The sequence below is a fragment of the Oncorhynchus gorbuscha genome, linkage group LG11 (genome assembly GCF_021184085.1).
Source record: "Oncorhynchus gorbuscha isolate QuinsamMale2020 ecotype Even-year linkage group LG11, OgorEven_v1.0, whole genome shotgun sequence".
Taxonomy (NCBI): Eukaryota; Metazoa; Chordata; class Actinopteri; order Salmoniformes; family Salmonidae; genus Oncorhynchus; species Oncorhynchus gorbuscha.
In genome coordinates this window covers 31,257,754-31,277,788 of record NC_060183.1, presented here as the reverse complement: position 1 = coordinate 31,277,788, position 20,035 = coordinate 31,257,754, and the positions used below count along the sequence as shown (strand labels likewise).

The following is a 20,035-nucleotide window of genomic DNA, read 5'->3' as shown; positions in this document are numbered from 1 at the left end:
CAAAGGTCTGCATCAGTGGCTTGTATTCTATGTGTGGAAGCCTGGAGATGCTAAACATGTTTATGTTAATTAACGGTCAATTATAAACTGTCAAAATAGAGAAAGTTGCACACTCCATATACCAACGTTTTGGCATAATACCCAATAAATTACTGGGAGTTTATGTGCGGGGTGTGCGACTCTTAATTTTGATAGCTTATTCGCCGTTAGTCAGCACCTCCACACGAACACATTTTGCTGGGTGTGCACCAGCTCATGTTTTTTATTCTACAATTAATGGTCAATTGCATGAGAGTTACCGGCTGCCAAAATGTCATGACCGCCACAGCCCTAGACCGTCCAAAAAACAAAAGAAAGCAGAAAAACCTTTCCACAATGCTTTACTTGAACAAAGTACATATTTATTTTACAAGGGTAGTCATCCCAACGTGACTCGAGAAAATATGGAACAGCACAGAGATGTAGGCCTACATCCTGAAATGATGCTCTTCAAGCATTTGTGTCTTTTCCACCAAAACTGGAGGAGAGGTAAGTCAGTCACATTTTTTTTATTACATCAAACATGCAAAGAACCAACTGTCTTATTACTTTGCACTAATTTAATCAAATGAATTATAATTTGCAGATCATTTAATGGCAGTTACAGCAGTCGATAGAAAATGTTTGTTACTAATAAGACCCATTTAGAATTCTTTGGAAGCATTAGGCTTCCAAAGAATTTGGAAGCATGGCAGTTATTGCTGTTGGAGAGGTATTCAGGCAGTGAGAAGGGAAATACGGGGGGATATTTTCCAGGTCAAGACGAATCAGAAGTTAATGAAAGAACGAAATCTAATTTTAGAAGAATAAACAAACGAAACAGTATGAATAATGAGGAGTAAATTGACAAACTAATTACATTTTTTCACTTCCTTAGATGTGATTTACATGATTTTAATTAGGCTTTTTCACAGGAGGTCTATTCAGTAGCCTAGGGCGCTATGTTTCTGAACACTGAGCGCAAAATTAAATAAACAGAATGGATATGGCCCTCTGTAACGTGAAAGATAATTATGTATAGCCTAAGTATAAGGAGATATTCTCTACTTAGGGGAGAGTGGTGTAAGTTGTGCCATTTTTTACATTCAGCCTCATTCCATCAAGGGACATACAGTATAGTATTCTTTCTAACAAAGATATCTATATATATATTTCAGGATGTTGTGTATCCCTGGAAATAATCAGAATTAATTTAAATATTGAAAGCCTAGTTTGTCCCAAAAAAGTGATCTCTTGGTACAACTTACATTGGGTATGGGGTAAGTTGAGCTGCGGGACAAACTTAGCTGCACATTTCTGTACTGAATTAAATATTACCACTACCTTTTTAAAACCATGTCTATCTTTATTTTCCAAACACAATTCAACACAATCACACGCACTTTTTGTCTTTGAATCATTTTAAGCATTTTTAACATAGGCCATGCCCTGTTATTACCTCATGTCCCAGCGATAATGCCTTGCATTATGACTGGGAAGAAAACACTTACCCAAAATGTAAACATTTGGACTATATTAGCCCACACAGCTACAAGAATGAACTTCATGCTAGGTTTAGGACCTCATATTGAAACTCATAAAGACCCCAACTGATGTATAGAACAATCTTTAAATGATCTACTTTGGTTCAAAGCATCATGAAACCTCTAACACATATTCATTTGACTTGGTGAAAATCATTTTTGGGGATCTGACTTGCGTCACACTTTTTCCTGGTTTCTTCCTTCACAGCAGCGTTTCCCAAATTCGGTCCCCGGGACCCCAAGGGGTACATGTTTTTTTTTTGCCTGAACACTACATGGCTAATTAAAATGATCAAAGCTTGATGATTAGTTGATTATTTGAATCAGCTGTGTAGTGCTAGGGAATAAAAAAAAGTGCACCCCTTGAGGTCCCGAGGACCGAGTTTAGGAAACCCTTCTTCACAGACTCCATGAAATGATGACCGCTTCCTAAGTATTTGGCCAAATTATACATTTTGTGTATGGTTTCTTAGAAACAAGGATGCCTTAACTAACCCCTTTGGCTCAACTAACCCCACACCCCTACCATTTCTTTCTGAACTCAAATGTTCAAGTCATGCAGAATACATCTTCATAACATGCGATGATGAACACCTTTTCATCCATAATCCCAATTTAGCCAAACATTTTGGCCAAAAACAGTACAGTGGTGAGATATTATTATTGGCCCATTTTCATTCATGGAATGTGGATCCAGGCAGCTCATTGGTCAACGTGTGCCATCGCTCCACCTTTGTGCCCTTGTTCTTCAGACAGTCTATCCAATGCTGGAGAGTTTCTCCTTGTGAGTGACAGCCTAAGGACACGCCTCCTAGAAGATGTAGACAGAAAAATGAAGTTACAAAACAATCTGTGTCGCACTGGATGGCTTTCCAGGCAACCTATATAATAGTAGCACTGTGCGGATCAATCCATTTATGTGTTCCAAGTTATTTGCAGTCAGCATCAGACTGTTCCGGTTCCGGTTGGAGCGAGTGGTCGCATCTGCACGTCGCTCCAACGGGTAGTATAACTTTTTCATTATATTTCATTATATCACAACGGTTTGATTTGTCTTATCTTAGCAATTTCTTCTCAGCTAGCTACATAGCCGTCTTTGTATCAAAGATAATTGCGTAATTATCGTATTTCGCCGTCCTAACGTAGTCTTCACTAGCCAGCTAGCTAACGTCCACTGATTAGCTGCACTGAGAAACTTTTACACTCAACTGAACGACTTGATTAGTTTAGTGTTAGCTACCTACATAGCTGTCTTTGCTGTCTTCGTATCATCGTATCATCGTATCCAAGATAATTGTGTTGTTTAGGTTTAGAGTGTGTAGTCTTAGAGTGATTATCTTAATTTACCGAGGTTAGCTAGCCAGCTATTTGTCGTCCTTAACGTAGGTGACTCTGCTAGCTAGCCAACAGCTAGCCAACGCTAGCCAACGTCTTCTGTATAGAACTCAACTACCCGGTCGCATTCACAGGTTGTATCACATTTTCACTTCATTTCATTACAGTACAACGGTTTGATTTGTTTGATCGTAGCTAGCTACTTAGCTAGCTACATAGCCGTCTTTGTATCAAAGATAATTGTGTAGTCTAGAGCGATTTTCTAGGTTCGCTAGCCATCTATTGTCGTTCTTTTAACGCAACGTAACGTAAACAACACTGCTAGCTAGCCTGCTAGCCCCGAATAGCAACACTGCAGAAACTATTACACTCAACGGAATGACTTGATTAGTGTAGTGTCAACAACGCACCCACTGCCAGCTGGCCTACTTCAGCAGTACTGTATCATTTTAATCATTTTAGTCAATAAGATTCTTGCTACGTAGCTTAACTTTCTGAACATTCGAGACGTGTAGTCCACTTGTCATTCCAATCTCCTTTGCATTAGCGTAGCCTCTTCTGTAGCCTGTCAACTATGTGTCTGTTTATCCCTGTTCTCTCCTCTCTGCACAGACCATACAAACGCTCCTCACCGCGTGGCCGCGGCCACCCTACTCTGGTGGTCCCAGCGCGCACGACCCACGTGGAGTTCCAGGTCTCCGGTAGCCTCTGGAACTGCCAATCTGCGGTCAACAAGGCAGAGTTCATCTCAGCCTATGCCTCCCTCCAGTCCCTCGACTTCTTGGCACTGACGGAAACATGGATCACCACAGACAACACTGCTACTCCTACTGCTCTCTCTTCGTCCGCCCACGTGTTCTCGCACACCCCGAGAGCATCTGGTCAGCGGGGTGGTGGCACCGGGATCCTCATCTCTCCCAAGTGGTCATTCTCTCTTTCTCCCCTTACCCATCTGTCTATCGCCTCCTTTGAATTCCATGCTGTCACAGTTACTAGCCCTTTCAAGCTTAACATCCTTATCATTTATCGCCCTCCAGGTTCCTCGGAGAGTTCATCAATGAGCTTGATGCCTTGATAAGCTCCTTTCCTGAGGACGGCTCACCTCTCACAGTTCTGGGCGACTTTAACCTCCCCACGTCTACCTTTGACTCTTTCCTCTCTGCCTCCTTCTTTCCACTCCTCTCCTCTTTTGACCTCACCCTCTCACCTTCCCCCCTACTCACAAGGCAGGCAATACGCTCGACCTCATCTTTACTAGATGCTGCTCTTCCACTAACCTCACTGCAACCCCTCCAAGTCTCCGACCACTGCCTTGTATCCTTTTCCCTCTCGCTCTCATCCAACACCTCCCACACTGCCCCTACTCGGATGGTATCGCGCCGTCCCAACCTTCGCTCTCTCTCCCCCGCTACTCTCTCCTCTTCCATCCTATCATCTCTTCCCTCCCCTCAAACCTTCTCCCACCTATCTCCTGATTCTGCCTCCTCAACCCTCCTCTCCTCCCTCTCTGCATCCCTTGACTCTCTATGTCCCCTATCCTCCAGGCCGTCTCGGTCCTCCCCTCCCGCTCCGTGGCTCGATGACTCATTGCGAGCTCACAGAACAGGGCTCCGGGCAGCCGAGCGGAAATGGAGGAAAACTCGCCTCCCTGCGGACCTGGCATCCTTTCACTCCCTCCTCTCTACATTTTCCTCCTCTGTCTCTGCTGCTAAAGCCACTTTCTACCACGCTAAATTCCAAGCATCTGCCTCTAACCCTAGGAAGCTCTTTGCCACCTTCTCCTCCCTCCTGAATCCTCCGCCCCCTCCCCCCTCCTCCCTCTCTGCAGATGACTTCGTCAACCATTTTGAAAAGAAGGTCGACGACATCCGATCCTCGTTTGCTAAGTCAAACGACACCGCTGGTTCTGCTCACACTGCCCTACCCTGTGCTCTGACCTCTTTCTCCCTCTCTCTCCAGATGAAATCTCGCGTCTTGTGACGGCCGGCCGCCCAACAACCTGCCCGCTTGACCCTATCCCCTCCTCTCTTCTCCAGACCATTTCCGGAGACCTTCTCCCTTACCTCACCTCGCTCATCAACTCATCCCTGACCGTTGGCTACGTCCCTTCCGTCTTCAAGAGAGCGAGAGTTGCACCCCTTCTGAAAAAACCTACACTCGATCCCTCCGATGTCAACAATTACAGACCAGTATCCCTTCTTTCTTTTCTCTCCAAAACTCTTGAACGTGCCGTCCTTGGCCAGCTCTCCCGCTATCTCTCTCTGAATGACCTTCTTGATCCAAATCAGTCAGGTTTCAAGACTAGTCATTCAACTGAGACTGCTCTCCTCTGTATCACGGAGGCGCTCTGCACTGCTAAAGCTAACTCTCTCTCCTCTGCTCTCATCCTTCTAGATCTATCGGCTGCCTTCGATACTGTGAACCATCAGATCCTCCTCTCCACCCTCTCCGAGTTGGGCATCTCCGGCGCGGCTCACGCTTGGATTGCGTCCTACCTGACAGGTCGCTCCTACCAGGTGGCGTGGCGAGAATCTGTCTCCTCACCACGCGCTCTCACCACTGGTGTCCCCAGGGCTCTGTTCTTGGCCCTCTCCTATTCTCGCTATACACCAAGTCACTTGGCTCTGTCATAACCTCACATGGTCTCTCTTATCATTGCTATGCAGACGACACACAATTAATCTTCTCCTTTCCCCCTTCTGATGACCAGGTGGCGAATCGCATCTCTGCATGTCTGGCAGACATATCAGTGTGGATGACGGATCACCACCTCAAGCTGAACCTCGGCAAGACGGAGCTGCTCTTCCTCCCGGGGAAGGACTGCCCGTTCCATGATCTCGCCATCACGGTCGACAACTCCATTGTGTCCTCCTCCCAGAGCGCCAAGAACCTTGGCGTGATCCTGGACAACACCCTGTCGTTCTCAACTAACATCAAGGCGGTGGCCCGTTCCTGTAGGTTCATGCTCTACAACATCCGCAGAGTACGACCCTGCCTCACACAGGAAGCGGCGCAGGTCCTAATCCAGGCACTTGTCATCTCCCGTCTGGATTACTGCAACTCGCTGTTGGCTGGGCTCCCTGCCTGTGCCATTAAACCCCTTCAACTCATCCAGAACGCCGCAGCCCGTCTGGTGTTCAACCTTCCCAAGTTCTCTCACGTCACCCCGCTCCTCCGTTCTCTCCACTGGCTTCCAGTTGAAGCTCGCATCCGCTACAAGACCATGGTGCTTGCCTACGGAGCTGTGAGGGGAACGGCACCTCAGTACCTCCAGGCTCTGATCAGGCCCTACACCCAAACAAGGGCACTGCGTTCATCCACCTCTGGCCTGCTCGCCTCCCTACCACTGAGGAAGTACAGCTCCCGCTCAGCCCAGTCAAAACTGTTCGCTGCCCTGGCCCCCCAATGGTGGAACAAACTCCCTCACGACGCCAGGACAGCGGAGTCAATCACCACCTTCCGGAGACACCTGAAACCCCACCTCTTTAAGGAATACCTAGGATAGGTTAAGTAATCCCTCTCACCCCACCCCCCTAAGTTTTAGATGCACTATTGTTAAGTGACTGTCCCACTGGATGTCATAAGGTGAATGCACCAATTTGTAAGTCGCTCTGGATAAGAGCGTCTGCTAAATGACTTAAATGTAAATGTAAATGTAAACACTTATCCAGGAGTTGAGATTTCTGGCAGGTGACTGCAATGTAGTCGACCTAGAACGCGACCATTGAATACCTCTAGTTGTGGCCCAAAAAGTCTTGGGCCGGGATTCAATGAAAGGGACTGTAATGTTCTGCTGTCTTACTGGTAAAAAGTATTAACTTGTATAAACGTATAAATTAGCTATCTTTATGGGTCTTTATTGCTGAACATCTTTGGTCTAACTGCACATGTCTGGCAGTGCGTGCTTGAACTTAGGCTAAAATATATTTAATGATGTTAGGTTATCAGCATATCACCACATTTCCCCCCCCTTAAACTTCTTAGGGATAGGGTCTAGTTTCCTGAATTTCCGCCTGACTGACGTGCCCAAAGTAAACTGCCTGTTACTCAGGCTCAGAAGCCAGGATATGCATATCATTGGTAGCATTGGATATAAAACACTTTGAACTGTTAACATAATGTCTGGGTCTATAACAGAACTGATATGGCAGGCAAAAATCAGAAGAAAATCCAACTGGATTCTTTTTTTTTAGCTCCCAGGCTCTTATAATGGAAACCTATTTTCTATGTAAATCTGTCTCCCAGATTGCAATGCCTATAACTTCCACTAGATGTCAAGTCTTTATTCATAGTTTCAGGCTTGTTTTTTGAAAAACAAGCAAGAATTTGGAGTTTTGGTGAGAAGAGCACTGGAAACAATATCCGTCTTTTGGCGCGTGAGGGAGAGGGCGCGCTTACTAATTTTCAATTTCTATTGAATAGAAACGTCGTTGGACTTGTTTGGACAAAGTATAGCGGTAGCTTTTGGGACTCCTTTGTCTGCATGATGAACGAGTGGATTACTGAAATCGATGGTGCCAACTAAACTGACTTTTTAGGATATAAAGAAGGCTTTTATCAAACAAAACGGCCATTCATGTTGTAGCTGGGAGCCTTGGGATTGCAAACAGAGGAAGATCTTCAAAAGTAAGAGATTTATTTAATCGCTATTTGGGAATTTATGAAGCCTGTGCTGGTTGAAAAATATATTGATGTGGGGCGCCGTGCCTCAGACAATTGCATGGTGTGCTTTCGCCGTAAAGCCTATTTGAAATCGGACAACACAGTTAGATTAACAATAACTTAAACTTTTAAATTATATAAGACACTTGAATGTTCATGAATGTTTAATATTACAATTATTTATTTGAATTGCGCACCCTCCAATTTCATCGGATGTTGTTGGGTGGTGTCCCGCGAGTTGGATGCTTATCCCTAAGAAGTTTTTAAGCAAGACGGCTGATCCTATAATAACTAGGTTCACATAGAGTATATAAACAAACAACATACCGTATATAACTACAGTTGAAGTCGGAAGTTCATATACACCTTAGCCAAGTACATTTCAACTCAGTTTTTCACAATTCCTGACATTTAATCCAAGTAAAAATGTCCTGTTTTAGGTCAGTTAGAATCACCACTATATTTTAAGAATGTGAATTGTCAGAATAATAGTAGTGAGAATGATTTATTTCAGCTTTTATTTCTTTCATCACATTCCCAGTGGGTCTGAAGTTTACAATACACTCAATTAGTATTTGGTAGCATTGCCTTTAAATTGGGTCAATCGTTTCAGGTAGCCTACATCAAACTTCCCACAAGAAGTTGGGTGAATTTTGGCCCATTCCTCCATGACTGAGCTGGTGTAACTGAATCAGGTTTGTACGTAGGCTTCCTTGCTCGCACACGCTTTTTCAGTTCTTGTTGGTTCCACTTTCTGGGCTCAGTTATTTACTTAACAAATAAGGAATACTCAAAATGTGCACTTATAAATCATAACAATTTTAATCAAAATACAGCTGTAGACAGAAGTCAAAGATCAAAGATCAAACATACAACTGATGTCTCTCCTGAGTTCTGCAAAATAAGAAAAGTCCAATTTGCTTTTAATATGCTTGCAGTCAACCCCTAACGATGTAACTACCTACGTCAATACCTTCTACGCATGAGACCAAGCCCATGCACATACAATTTTACAAACTTGCAGGAGAGACAATAGTTCCAGTGTTTTCTAATGGCTCAGCAGTAATTGTCCACTCCCCAAGATGATTTAAAGTGGTATGTCTGACTACTCTAATCTCTTTCACTCCCCTGCAGGGTTCTGTGTCTATGAATCTCTTTTAGCCTTGAGGCGCTTTCTCACAGACACCCTATTTTGACTGCAATAACTCACACATCTCTCAGACCGCTTCGTATAAGAAGCAGAGACTAGAAAAGAGCTGTGGAACAACATTAAACCTTATAATGAATATATATATTCCTAATCTACAGTCCAGTACCCTATAAATATAGTGGGGGAGGTGTCTTATAACCCTTCCCCTTCTATTAATACAACATAAGCATAATCAATTATTATAATACATAAAACATTCTGCCCCATATTGCTCATTCTCTAACTAACAGGTTAACTTGGTTGCAGGCTTCACAATGCTTCCGGACCGGTAGGAGCTTGTCCTGGATCACACTTTTCTGAGGCAAAGCTGATCGGTGTCTGGGACCAGAGAGTTCAAAGGTAGCACCAGTTACCAGTAGGGATTAACATGGGTAACCGGGATCCCGGGAAGCTGATTAAACAGTATGATCATTACACAGGTGCACCTTGTACTGGGGAAATGAACGGCCACTCTAAAATGTGTAGTTTTGTCACACAACAATGCCACAGATGTCTCAGGTTTTGAGGGAGGGTGCAATTGGCATGCTGATTGCAAGAATGTCAAACAGAGCTGTTGCCACATAATTAAATGTCCTGGGGGGGGGGTACTAAGGAGTATTTATATTTGTAATAAAGCCCTTTTGTGGGGGAAAACTCATTCTGATTGGTTGGGCCTGGCTCCCCAGTTGGTGGGCCTGGCTCCCAAGGGGCTGCACCCCTGCTCAGTCATGTGAAATCCATAGATTATGGCCTCATTTATTAATTTAAATTAACTGATTTCCTGTAATTGAACTGTCATTCAGTAAAATATTTGAAATTGTTGCATGTTGCATTTATATTTTTATAAAGTATATTTCCGCTCTTCATCTCCCCATTATTCATGAGCTATCTGTATAATCATAAATTCGATATTCTGTCATTCGTTGAAGGAGGTTATCTAGCAAGCTTAGCAACTTTGGTCAATTGACTTTTGCCTGCGCTCTGTTCGTCCTGACCGCGTTGCAAGTGTTGGGGGTTCCGTCTTGTCGAGTCCTCATGCTATGTTTGTACGACAAATGACTATGGTGTGAAGCGCTTACTTTGGATGACTCAGATCGTTTTCCACTCTTTCTCTCCATCAGTTTTCAAGCGAACCTTGTAGCCAATCTGCAGAGCACAAGGTGGTCTGGTAGAGTACCTCATGTTGTACGTTTTCTCATAGGCGCATTTGGCTTTGGTATCATTGTGCTTTACAGTGACCAGGTTTGGCCATGCTGGCTTCAGGTTTTGTTCAGATCCTAAGCTGTCGTGTGGAGTCTCCTTCCCATGAGGAGTCTGGTTGGACTTTCTCGTGTTGGTTCCTTTGCAGTGTCCCCCTGTAGATCATTAGTGCGAGCTGTGAATAGTTCTGTTTGAGGATGAATTTTCCCGTTCCACCATCCCGTTTGCTTGGGGATATTATGGACTTGACGTTGCGTGTTTGAAGTCCTACTTGGCTGTGAAATCTCAAAGTTGCTATAATTTAGAATGTGGGCCAGTATCTGTCACCATTTCTTCAGGTATTCTGAACCTTGCGAAGATGCTTGGAAGTTTTCAGATGACTGCCTCACTAGTTGTCTTTGTGAAGTTCAAGATCTTGAGCCACCAAGAGTAGTAGTCTAGGAAGACTAGGAACGTTTCCCCCTTGAACTTGCTGAGGTCTGCTGCCAACTTCACAAATGTACCTTTCAGCAGGACAATAACCTAAAACACAAGGCCAAATATACTTGCTTACCAAAACAACATTGAATGTTCCTGAGTCACCAAGTTACAGTTTTGACTTAAATCGGCTTGAAAATCTATGGCTGTCTAGCAATGATCAACAACTGACTTCATAGAGCTTAAATCATTTTAAAAAGAATAATGAGCAAATATTGTACAATCCAGGTGTGCAAAGCTCTTAGAGACTTACCCAGAAAGCCTCAGCTGATTACAGCTGTAATCACTTCCAAAGGTGATTCTAACATGTGTTGACTCAGGAGTGTAAATTTGATATTTCTGTATTTCATTTTCAATAACATTTGCCAAAATTTCTAAAAACATGATTTCACTTTGCCATAATGTGCTATTATATCTATATTGGTGAATTCAGCCTGTAACACAACACAATGTGGAATGTCAAGGGGTATGAATACTTTCAGAAGGCACTGTATGATCCTTTCCATAGCCTGGACATCTGCTTCCAACCTAGAAAAGGCATCGGCGATGACGAGGTTCTTCCGTTCTTCCCTCAATGGGGTTGAACTTCATCAAGTCGTATCAGCGGTCACTGACATCAAAGGGGCACATTGTATAGGTCTTTGTTGTTTATCAATGTCACCAGCGGTTTGTGATCTGTGATCAAGCGATAGTTCTCCAACCCTCACAAATGCTAGTAAATCTTTGCTGATGCCCACAAGCCTGCGAGTCACTCATTCTCGATCTCTTTTTGGCGTTACTGTGTGTACGTGAGCAGAAAGCTACAGTGCCGTCGTGTTCTTGTACCCCACCCAAGCCGTAGCTGCTTGCATCTGAGCTTACCACTGTTGAAGACCTGGAGAAATTGCACTGATGAGATCAGTGCTTTGACCAGTGGTGGAAAAAGTACCCGATTGTCATACTTGAGTAAAAGCAAAGATACCTTAATAGAAAATGACACAAGTCTAAAGTATTTGGTTTTAAATATACTCAAGTATCAAAAGTAAATGTAATTGCTAAAATATACTTTAAGTATCAAAAGTAAAAGTTCAAATAACAAAGAAAATCCTTAAATCAAGCAAACCAGATGGCACAATTTTCTTGTTTTTTACATTTACGGATAGCCAGGGGCACACTCTTTTCTTTAGGAATGTAGTGAAGTAAAAGTAAAAGTTGTCAAAACTGTAAACAGTAAAGTAAAGTACAGATACCCCGAAAAACTACTTAAGTTGTACTTTGTGCCTTTGAATGAACTACGGACTTGGTTAAGAAAATGAAGAAACTGGCCCAATTGGGCAGCCAGGCTGCCCACGACTAGAATCCCACTTATGACTGTGGATGGCACAGTCGCCAACTCACCAATAAAATCGTTGGATTTCCCTAGGTCGTAGTCCCAGACGGTGACCTCCAGGGTTTTGGTGGACAGCTCCGTGAAGGAGATCTCATAGAAGAACTCCTGCAGAGAGCCAGGGGATGGATGGCGGGTCAAAAGGCAATCATTAACGAGAGATAGAGACATAGAGAGAGAAAAATGGGCCCTATAAGGATAATTACTATAGAAATAGTGTGTGCATGTCTAGTAACTTGGGTAGAAAAACAACGAAAGAAACATAGAAGCACACTGTTGAACAGCATTTCTTAAATTTCCTTATGAGAATGGTAACAGATTCAGTTTCTCATTGTTGGTCCTGTGGCAGCCAGTGTGTTTGCTGAATTTCACTCCAGTTTAGCCAATTTAAATCGACAGCATACAGTACTTCACTGTATTGTCATTGATCCTACATCCTAGGACCTATGCAATTGCGTTCAAAATGTGTGTAGCTGCATTAAATACATTACATACAACAAAAGTATATGGACACCTGCTCGTCGAACATCTCATTCCAAAATCATGGCCATTAGTATGGAGTTGGTCCCCCCATTGCTGCTACAACAGCCTCCACTCTTCTGGGAAGGCTTTCCACTCGATCTTGGAACATTACTGCGGGGACTTGCTTCCATTCATTCACAAGAGCATTCGTGAGGTCGGGTACTGATGTTGGGCGATTAGGCCTAGCTTGCAGTCGGCTTTCCAATTCTTCTCAAAGATGTTCGATAGGGTTGAGGTCAGAGCGTTGTGCAGGCCAGTCAACTTCTTCCACACCGATCTTGACAAACCATTCCTGTATGGACCTCGCTTTGTGCACGGGGAAATGGTCATTCTCCACCAGACTTTACAGTGGGCACTATGCATTCGTCAGGTAGCGTTCTCCTGGCATCCGCCAAACCCAGATTCGTCCATCGGACTGCCAGATGGTAAAGCGTGATTCATTACTCCAGAGAACGTACTTCCTCTGTTCCAGAGTCCAATGACGGTGAGCTTTACACCACTCCAGCCGACACTTGGCATTGCACATGGTGATCTTAAAGGCTGCTCGGCCATGGAAACCCATTTCATTAAGCTCCCAACAAACACTTATTGTGCTGACGTGGCTTCTAGAGGCATTTTGGAACACGGTAGTGAGTGTTGCAACCGAGGAGAAAATGTTTACGCACTTCAGCACACACACCGTTGTCGTTGTTACTCCTAGACGTTTCCACTTCACAATAACAGCACTTACAGTTGACCGAAGCAGCTCCAGCAGGGCATTTGACGAACTAACTTGTTGGAAAAGTGGCATCCTCTGACGGTGCCACGTTGAAAGTCACTGAGCTTTTCAGTAAGGCCATTCTACTGCCAATGTTGTCTATGGTGATTGCATGGCTGGGTGCTCGATTTAATACAACTGTCAGCAACAGGTGTGGCTGAAATAGCCGAATCCACTAATTTGAAGGGGGTCCACATACTTTTGTATATGTAGTGTATCTGCTGCTTTTAAGTCTTGCATTTCCAAACAAATTCACAAATAGAGAGCTGTTTAGCAAAAGTGAAAATAATAACAATGCAAACCATTGCCTTTTAAAGGTGAAATTGCCTTTAAAAGGCACATTGTCAGTTGTCCAGTGAGCTGCTCTATAATGTGCCTTGGATTGAATCCCGGCACAGTGTTGCTAATGAGTACAGGTGGTCAGGGTGGTTGTTGCCATGTGTGCATCCACGATTGCGTGTGTTCTTTTGGCCAGTGTTGTGTGGCAATTGTTGCGGAAATTTTCGAATGACTTTGCAACCCTGAATTTGAGGGCTGGGAAAATACCAACAATGAAAACACGAAGCAGACCGAACTAAAAAAGGGATAAAATATATGTCTTTTATTTGTCTTCTTGGGTCATGCTTTACATTGTCATTATTTCTGCTTGGCTAAACTGCCCTTTTGTGAATTTGTTTGGGAATGAAAGACATATAAGAAGCAGATATCTATATATAGATATACAGCTACATGTTTTTTTAAGCAGTGCATAGGATGCAGCCTCAATGGCCATTACAGTGAAGACTCCAGCAAAGTTAAACAATTAGTATCTGCACAGTTCAACAAAACCAATTCACTAAAATAGCTTGATAATCACCTACAATCGCCCATACTATGTATAGTCCTGGTTTCTTTTTAGTCCAGGACTAAGCTTTATCTGGATCTTGTAAAAATCGGCCCTTAAACCGTAAATCAAACATGACAATTTTCATGATCAGGGTGAAATCCAAATTAATTTGGGCTAGGATCAGTATGTCGGGACACATGTAGTTTGAGCGGGTTAAGGACACACCGACGATGGCTGTTACATTCTCCAGATCCGTGTCAGATGTCCCAATAATTTTCATTGTTGGTCATGCTGTAGTATGAGCAGTGCCAAGGACTGCTGCTAATAGCCAATGAGCATGCAGCATGTGAGACCAAAACAATGATGGTGAAGAGGAAAGCAACAAGAACAGGCACCATGTGTACTACGGAGGTGATGGAAGACAGATTGGTGAAGCTGTGGAAAGAAAGCATTTTCAATGTGGGAGCCCATATTCTGCACCTCTGTGAAATCTATTTTTTAAAATGTTTCTGCACATAATAATGTGCACACTAATCCATTTATCTAAATGTAAAATTATTCCAATTTATTTAAAAAAATGTAGCTCACTGTTTGCGTGTTGGCATTTTTTTACATCCTGGGTTTGAGGATGGACGGAATGAAAGATTTGGGACAGGGAAATTGCGAAATGTGAGCAAGTCCAAGTTGTTATGTTTTTAGAATTTGTGTAATGTATGCTCAGCATAACTGACCGCCTGATCCCAGATCTGTTTGTGCATGATAACAAAAACAGATTTGTCACTCAGGCTGTAGAAGTGATTGGTTGAAATGAGAACTCAAACAGCGGCCGTCCCCAGGACTGGAGCAGAGAAACTAAAAAAAACATGTATTAGTATGTTCGCAGTGCAAATGGCTCGGGTATATGAGCATCCTCTGAATGACTACAATGTGAAATGTAAGTGCTGTATTGTACAAAAAAACGGTATATAATTGGGCATTTTAGATTGTGTCTCCAAGGACTGATTATAGTCCCAATAAGCTTTCTTCATGCACACACACTGCACAATTCACAAACATGCAGATTATAACTTGCACACAAGCACAAGAACCACACCCACACACACACAAACACACACCTCATTAAACTCTGGGTTAAGAGTCTTTTTTATGACGGCTGTTTTATGCTTGGATTTCTTCTGCAGGTCTGGCTTGAGGTACCTGATACAGAGAAATGTGAGGCTGTCACGCTCCATTAAGAAAACACAAACTCAATTTATTATGCAGTCCAAAGTAATACACTATGTAGGGAATAGGTTGCCATTTCCCATTGTTTTTCCTAAGGCAAGGTCCTGTTTAAAGCTCCTGTACATTCTGCATGATTTCTTGCTGCTATTGTAATTGTAAATCCCCATCCACTGAAACTTTTGCAGAATTATAATGTCTTCTGAAACGCATGAAATCCCAAACAGAACTTTCGGAGCGTGATATTGTTATGTTCCAAATGTAAAGACCCCATCATTTAATGGGGTAGATGTGATTCTGTCATCCTACAGCATACACAATTATGGCTGTGTCCCAATTGCACCCCAGATCCTATAGGCCCTGGTCAAAAATAATGGACTATATAGGGAATAGGGTGCTATTCGGTACATTTCCCATGTCCGATTATATACTGTATAGTACGTTTCTAGCTATGTGTGTCGTGACAAGGACAGTTCTGAACGTGAAATCGTATTATCTTACGGTCTGAGACTTGAAGTCTTAAGCTACACAGCAGAATCTTTAACTGTGCCGGGTATCTCTCTCCGTGCCCTGACACATTCTCTATTATATAAACCGACAGAGAGCTAGTTTTCTGCATTTTCCCTCACACACATTTTCCACCCACCACCCCGCAGCACGAAGACCTGATGTTCTCCCCCACACTCAGACACAACAAAAACAGATGGGGAATTTACCGAGTGCTAATTCAGAGCAAAGAGCAAGAGAGCGTGGTACAGAGAGAGAGAGAGCGAGAACGAGAGAAAATAACAAGACACTGCGTGTCTGTGTATGCCTGTGTGTGTCTGCATGCATGAGTTTGTGTCCGCATGCATGGTTGTGTGTGTGTGCATGACCGTGTGTGTGTGTGTGTGTGTGTGTGTGTGTGTGTGTGTGTGTGTGTGTGTGTGTGTGTGTGTGTGTGTGTGTGTGTGTGTGTGTGTGTGTGTGTGTGTGTGTGTGTGTGTGTGTGTGTGTGTGTGTGTGTGTGTGTGTGTGTGTGTGTGTGTGTGTGTGTGTGTGTGTGTGTGTGTAGAGAGAGAGAAAGCGTCTGCAGGAGAGACATTTGATTGTGTGAACTGGCAGTAGGAAAACGGTGGCATGTCTATTTCTATTATTTGCTTGTACTTTAACCTGAGGGGGGAAATAGCTGGCTTGGTATATTTCTCCAAGAAAGTGTGTACGTGTGTGTTTATGTACGTGAGAAAGGGAGGTAAAAGTGAGCTCGGCACAGCCACTGTTTTTTACTAATTCCAGGGAAAGCTCAAGGCCAGTGACGGAATTGAAGTGAACACATTGACAAGGGAGGAAATGTTTAGTTCCTTTGTCCGATTTCTGTCAGGATGCATCAGTCACGCTGGGGAAAATTCCTCCTCTCACTAGCCATGGCTCCCTCCCTCCCTCCCTCCCTCCCTCCCTCCCTCCCTCCCTCCCTCCCTCCCTCCCTCCCCTTGTTTTCAATAATTTACTATTGAAATGCAATTGTGCAACAGCTCCAGTCCGTAAATCTCTGTATGTTACTAACCATGACTCCCTGTACACTGCATCTCTTTCTACCGCTCTTGCCCACTGGAAATAATAACGTATTTGTTTTCTTTCAGATACTTTGAGCCTTTCATTGAGCCTGCCTGGAGTGCCAAATGGTAAGAGTTTTCACTTTTGGGACTATTCCATTCACTCCGTTACAACATTCAAGCTCAATCAAGTGCAGCTTTAGTATTTCAAAGAAAACAAACCATTTATAAACAACAAAAAAAACGTGTGAAACAGAGAAACACTCATTTTAATTTCCGTTGCAAAACATTTAGCTGCGGTGTGCTCTAATGAACATAACCCAGGTCTAGTATTGGTATCACGGTCAAAGTCTATACTCACGTTTTGACATAGGGGTCCGAGAATCCATTGACGTCCATGGCGGCTAGGTGGGCGCAGCGTCGCACACCCACACAGAGCCCTCCGTGGGCCCTCTCCTCCCCTTTGGCCTTATCGACCACACTGGACGTGGGGAGGAACTGCAGGCAGAGCAGCAGACGACCCCTCTCCTCCAGACTCCTCTGCTGTTCACTCTCCCACTGAGGGAAAGGGGACATTGAGGAAAAAGTGGTAGAGAGAAAAGGAGAGAGTGAGAGACAGGAACAGGTATAGAGAAAAGGATAGAGAATGAGAGAGAAAGTAGCAGAGATTTTTTTTATTAAGGACAGAGTGAGAGAGAAAAAGAAAGAGTCAAACCAGGGGCTGCTATCATTTCCCTCTTAAATGAGCGAGTGCCAAAGAACTGTTGAACTTTTTACTTTGTAAACTTCAGTATTTAGGCCAACAGCCTGTTGGGATGACTATGTATTGACCTTTTGTGTCTGTACTGAAGGCACTTAAGTTAGCAGTGACAACATTTGTCAGACACGATGTTGACATAGCAACTACTAGCTGAAAGGACCTAGCAGCAAGATTTTGGGAAAAGGGATGTGCAAGGTCAAAAAAAATGAGCAACTACCTTGGAATGCCCAGTCAATGAGAATTATACCACAGCATTGATGAATACTAATTCCTGATTGGTTAGAAGGACACTCTAGAATGAACATTTTGGAATGAACATTAAAACCAGATAATGGGGCATTTGTAAAATATTTCTGTACAGTTGTAAAATATACTGGGAGACCTTGGAATCAGTATGCAATAAGCGGCTACACATGCAGACCATACTTGCTACAAAGTAACAGAGAGATAAACCAACAAACCAAAATTGGATACACTGTAAACGCAGGTCCAACAAGGAAGAACATAGCTAGCTAGCATTGATTTGTTTTTGCAGGGACATATTTTTTTGAAGCATCTGATGACATAACGTGGTGAGTGACGGAAATGAATTCCTCTGGTCCCTACTGTTGCAGTCATGACACAAGTGGCTCTATGCTGTCAAATACTCCCACATTTCTAATTTGACCAGCTGTTTTCAGAAACGGATCTTTTTTAATTCGGTTGTCCAACTGGCAGGTTTGCTAGCAACAAAATAGTTGTGTTTGATATTCAATGCGATCTCCTCGTAATGAACAGTGTTGAGTGTCCTGAAGTGAAGGCAAACTTTTTTGGCTACGCCAGGCAAAATTGGGCATTATCAGCTCATTGTTATGGATGTATCCAAATTAACGTCAGTAGAAAACAGCTACTTTGTTGTTGTCCTGTCTGCAGAGGTTGTGACTGTGTTAGCCATAGCTAGCTGGCTAGCTAGCATGCAAGGGATAAGGAGGTTGCCAGCGAGCATGACAACAGAACATAAAGAACGAACGACTGGATCGCGTCCATAAGTATCAAACTAACTGAACAATCACTTGTTCGCGACTCTAGCAACCAAAAGATGAGAAAGTATGAATTAGTTTATAAAAATTAAAATATAAACATAATGTTTTTTTCTACTGGTAAATGTGTGCTTTCATCATGTTGTTTTCTCTAGCAACTGTGGGTGGTATAAGCGGGATAAAGAGCTCCGTTCTGTACATTACCTTGGAAAAATTAACTCTGCATTGTCCATTATTTCCAAGGCAATGTATATGACTTCGGCGTTTATCCCTTACATAAAGTATATTTAATACTTATGGATACAGTGTCATATTAGCATTTCTTTGTTGTTGCCATTGTTGAATTACTGCATTGGGACATTGTCTTCCAACAGGTGCACCACTACTATGCATTGCTAGTACAGATGAACACGTTATCTGACATAAGACAATAGCCTTTGGGTTGAAACATGTCCACATCAGTACATTCAATACAGTGTCGCTATGAACTGTTCGTGTCCTATCTTATGCATGGACAGACTTAGTGATTTGGGGTTTTATAGTAAAGAAAGGTAATTTAACTGTAAACATGTATTACCGTTGACTACCAAATCACTTCAAAAAGTAGGATCGTCATTGTAAAGGGTTTAAACAATGTTTCCCATGCTTGCACAATGAACCATGAACAATTCATGAACATGCACCTGTGGAACCGTCGTTAAGACACTAACAGCTTACAGACGGTAGGCAATTAAGGTCACAGTTATGAAAACTTAGGACACTTTCCACTGACTCTGAAAAACAGCAAAAAGAAAGATGCCCAGGGTCCCTGCTCATGTATGTGAATGTTCCTTAGGCATATTGCAAGGAGGCATGAGGACTGCAGATGTGGCCAGGGCAATAAATTGCAATGTCCGTACTGTGAGACGCCTAAGACAGCACTACAGGGAGACAGGACGAACAGCTGATCGTCCTCGCAGTGGCAGACCACATGTAACAACACCAACAGGATTGGTACATCCAAACATCACACCTGCGGGACAGGTACAGGATGGCAACAACAACTACCCATGTTACACCAGGAACGCACAATCCCTCCATCAGTGCTCAGACTGTCCGCAATAGGCTGAGAGAGGCTGGACTGAGGGCTTGTAGGCCTGTTGTAAAGGCAGGTCCTCACCAGACATCACAGGCAACAATATTGCCTATGGGCACAATCCCACCGTTGCTGGACCAGACAGGACTGGCAAAAAGTGCTCTTCACTGACGAGTCGTGATTTTGTCTCACCAGGGGTGTAACGCTCAATGGGGTGTCACGATCAAAGGAATGATCGTTACACCGAGGCCTATACTCTGGAGCAGGATCGATTTGGAGGTGGAGGGTCTGTCATGGTCTGGGGCGGTGTGTCACAGCATCCTCGGACTGAGCTTGTTGTCATTGCAGGCAATCTCAACGCTGTGCGTTACAGGAAAGACATCCTCCTCCCTCATGTGGTACCCTTCCTGCAGGCTCATCCTGACATGACCATCCAGCATGACAATGCAACCATCCATACTGTTCGTTCTGTGCATGATTTCCTGCAAGACAAGAATGTCAGTTTCTGCCATGGTCAGCGACAAGCCCGGAT

General features: G+C 43.5%; 1 protein-coding gene across 5 annotated transcripts in view; it reads right to left on the bottom strand.

The window, feature by feature from the left end:
- Positions 1–369: 369 nt before the first annotated feature.
- Positions 370–20,035, bottom strand: part of LOC124048513 (double C2-like domain-containing protein alpha) — a 91,633-nt gene continuing 71,967 nt past the window's right edge. For 2 of the 5 annotated variants that reach the window (XM_046369377.1, XM_046369379.1), the window contains 4 exons: positions 17,011–17,207; positions 15,012–15,093; positions 11,803–11,899; positions 370–2,373 (listed from right to left, as the gene is read on the bottom strand). In XM_046369377.1, coding sequence (XP_046225333.1) covers positions 2,237–2,373; positions 11,803–11,899; positions 15,012–15,093; positions 17,011–17,207 — 513 coding nt within the window. In that variant the 3' untranslated portion in view covers positions 370–2,236. Of the gene's footprint in view, positions 2,374–9,613; positions 10,471–11,802; positions 11,900–15,011; positions 15,094–17,010; positions 17,208–20,035 lie in introns of those variants that run through there. The other 3 variants (XM_046369380.1, XM_046369381.1, XM_046369382.1) reach the window with 3 other exon arrangements.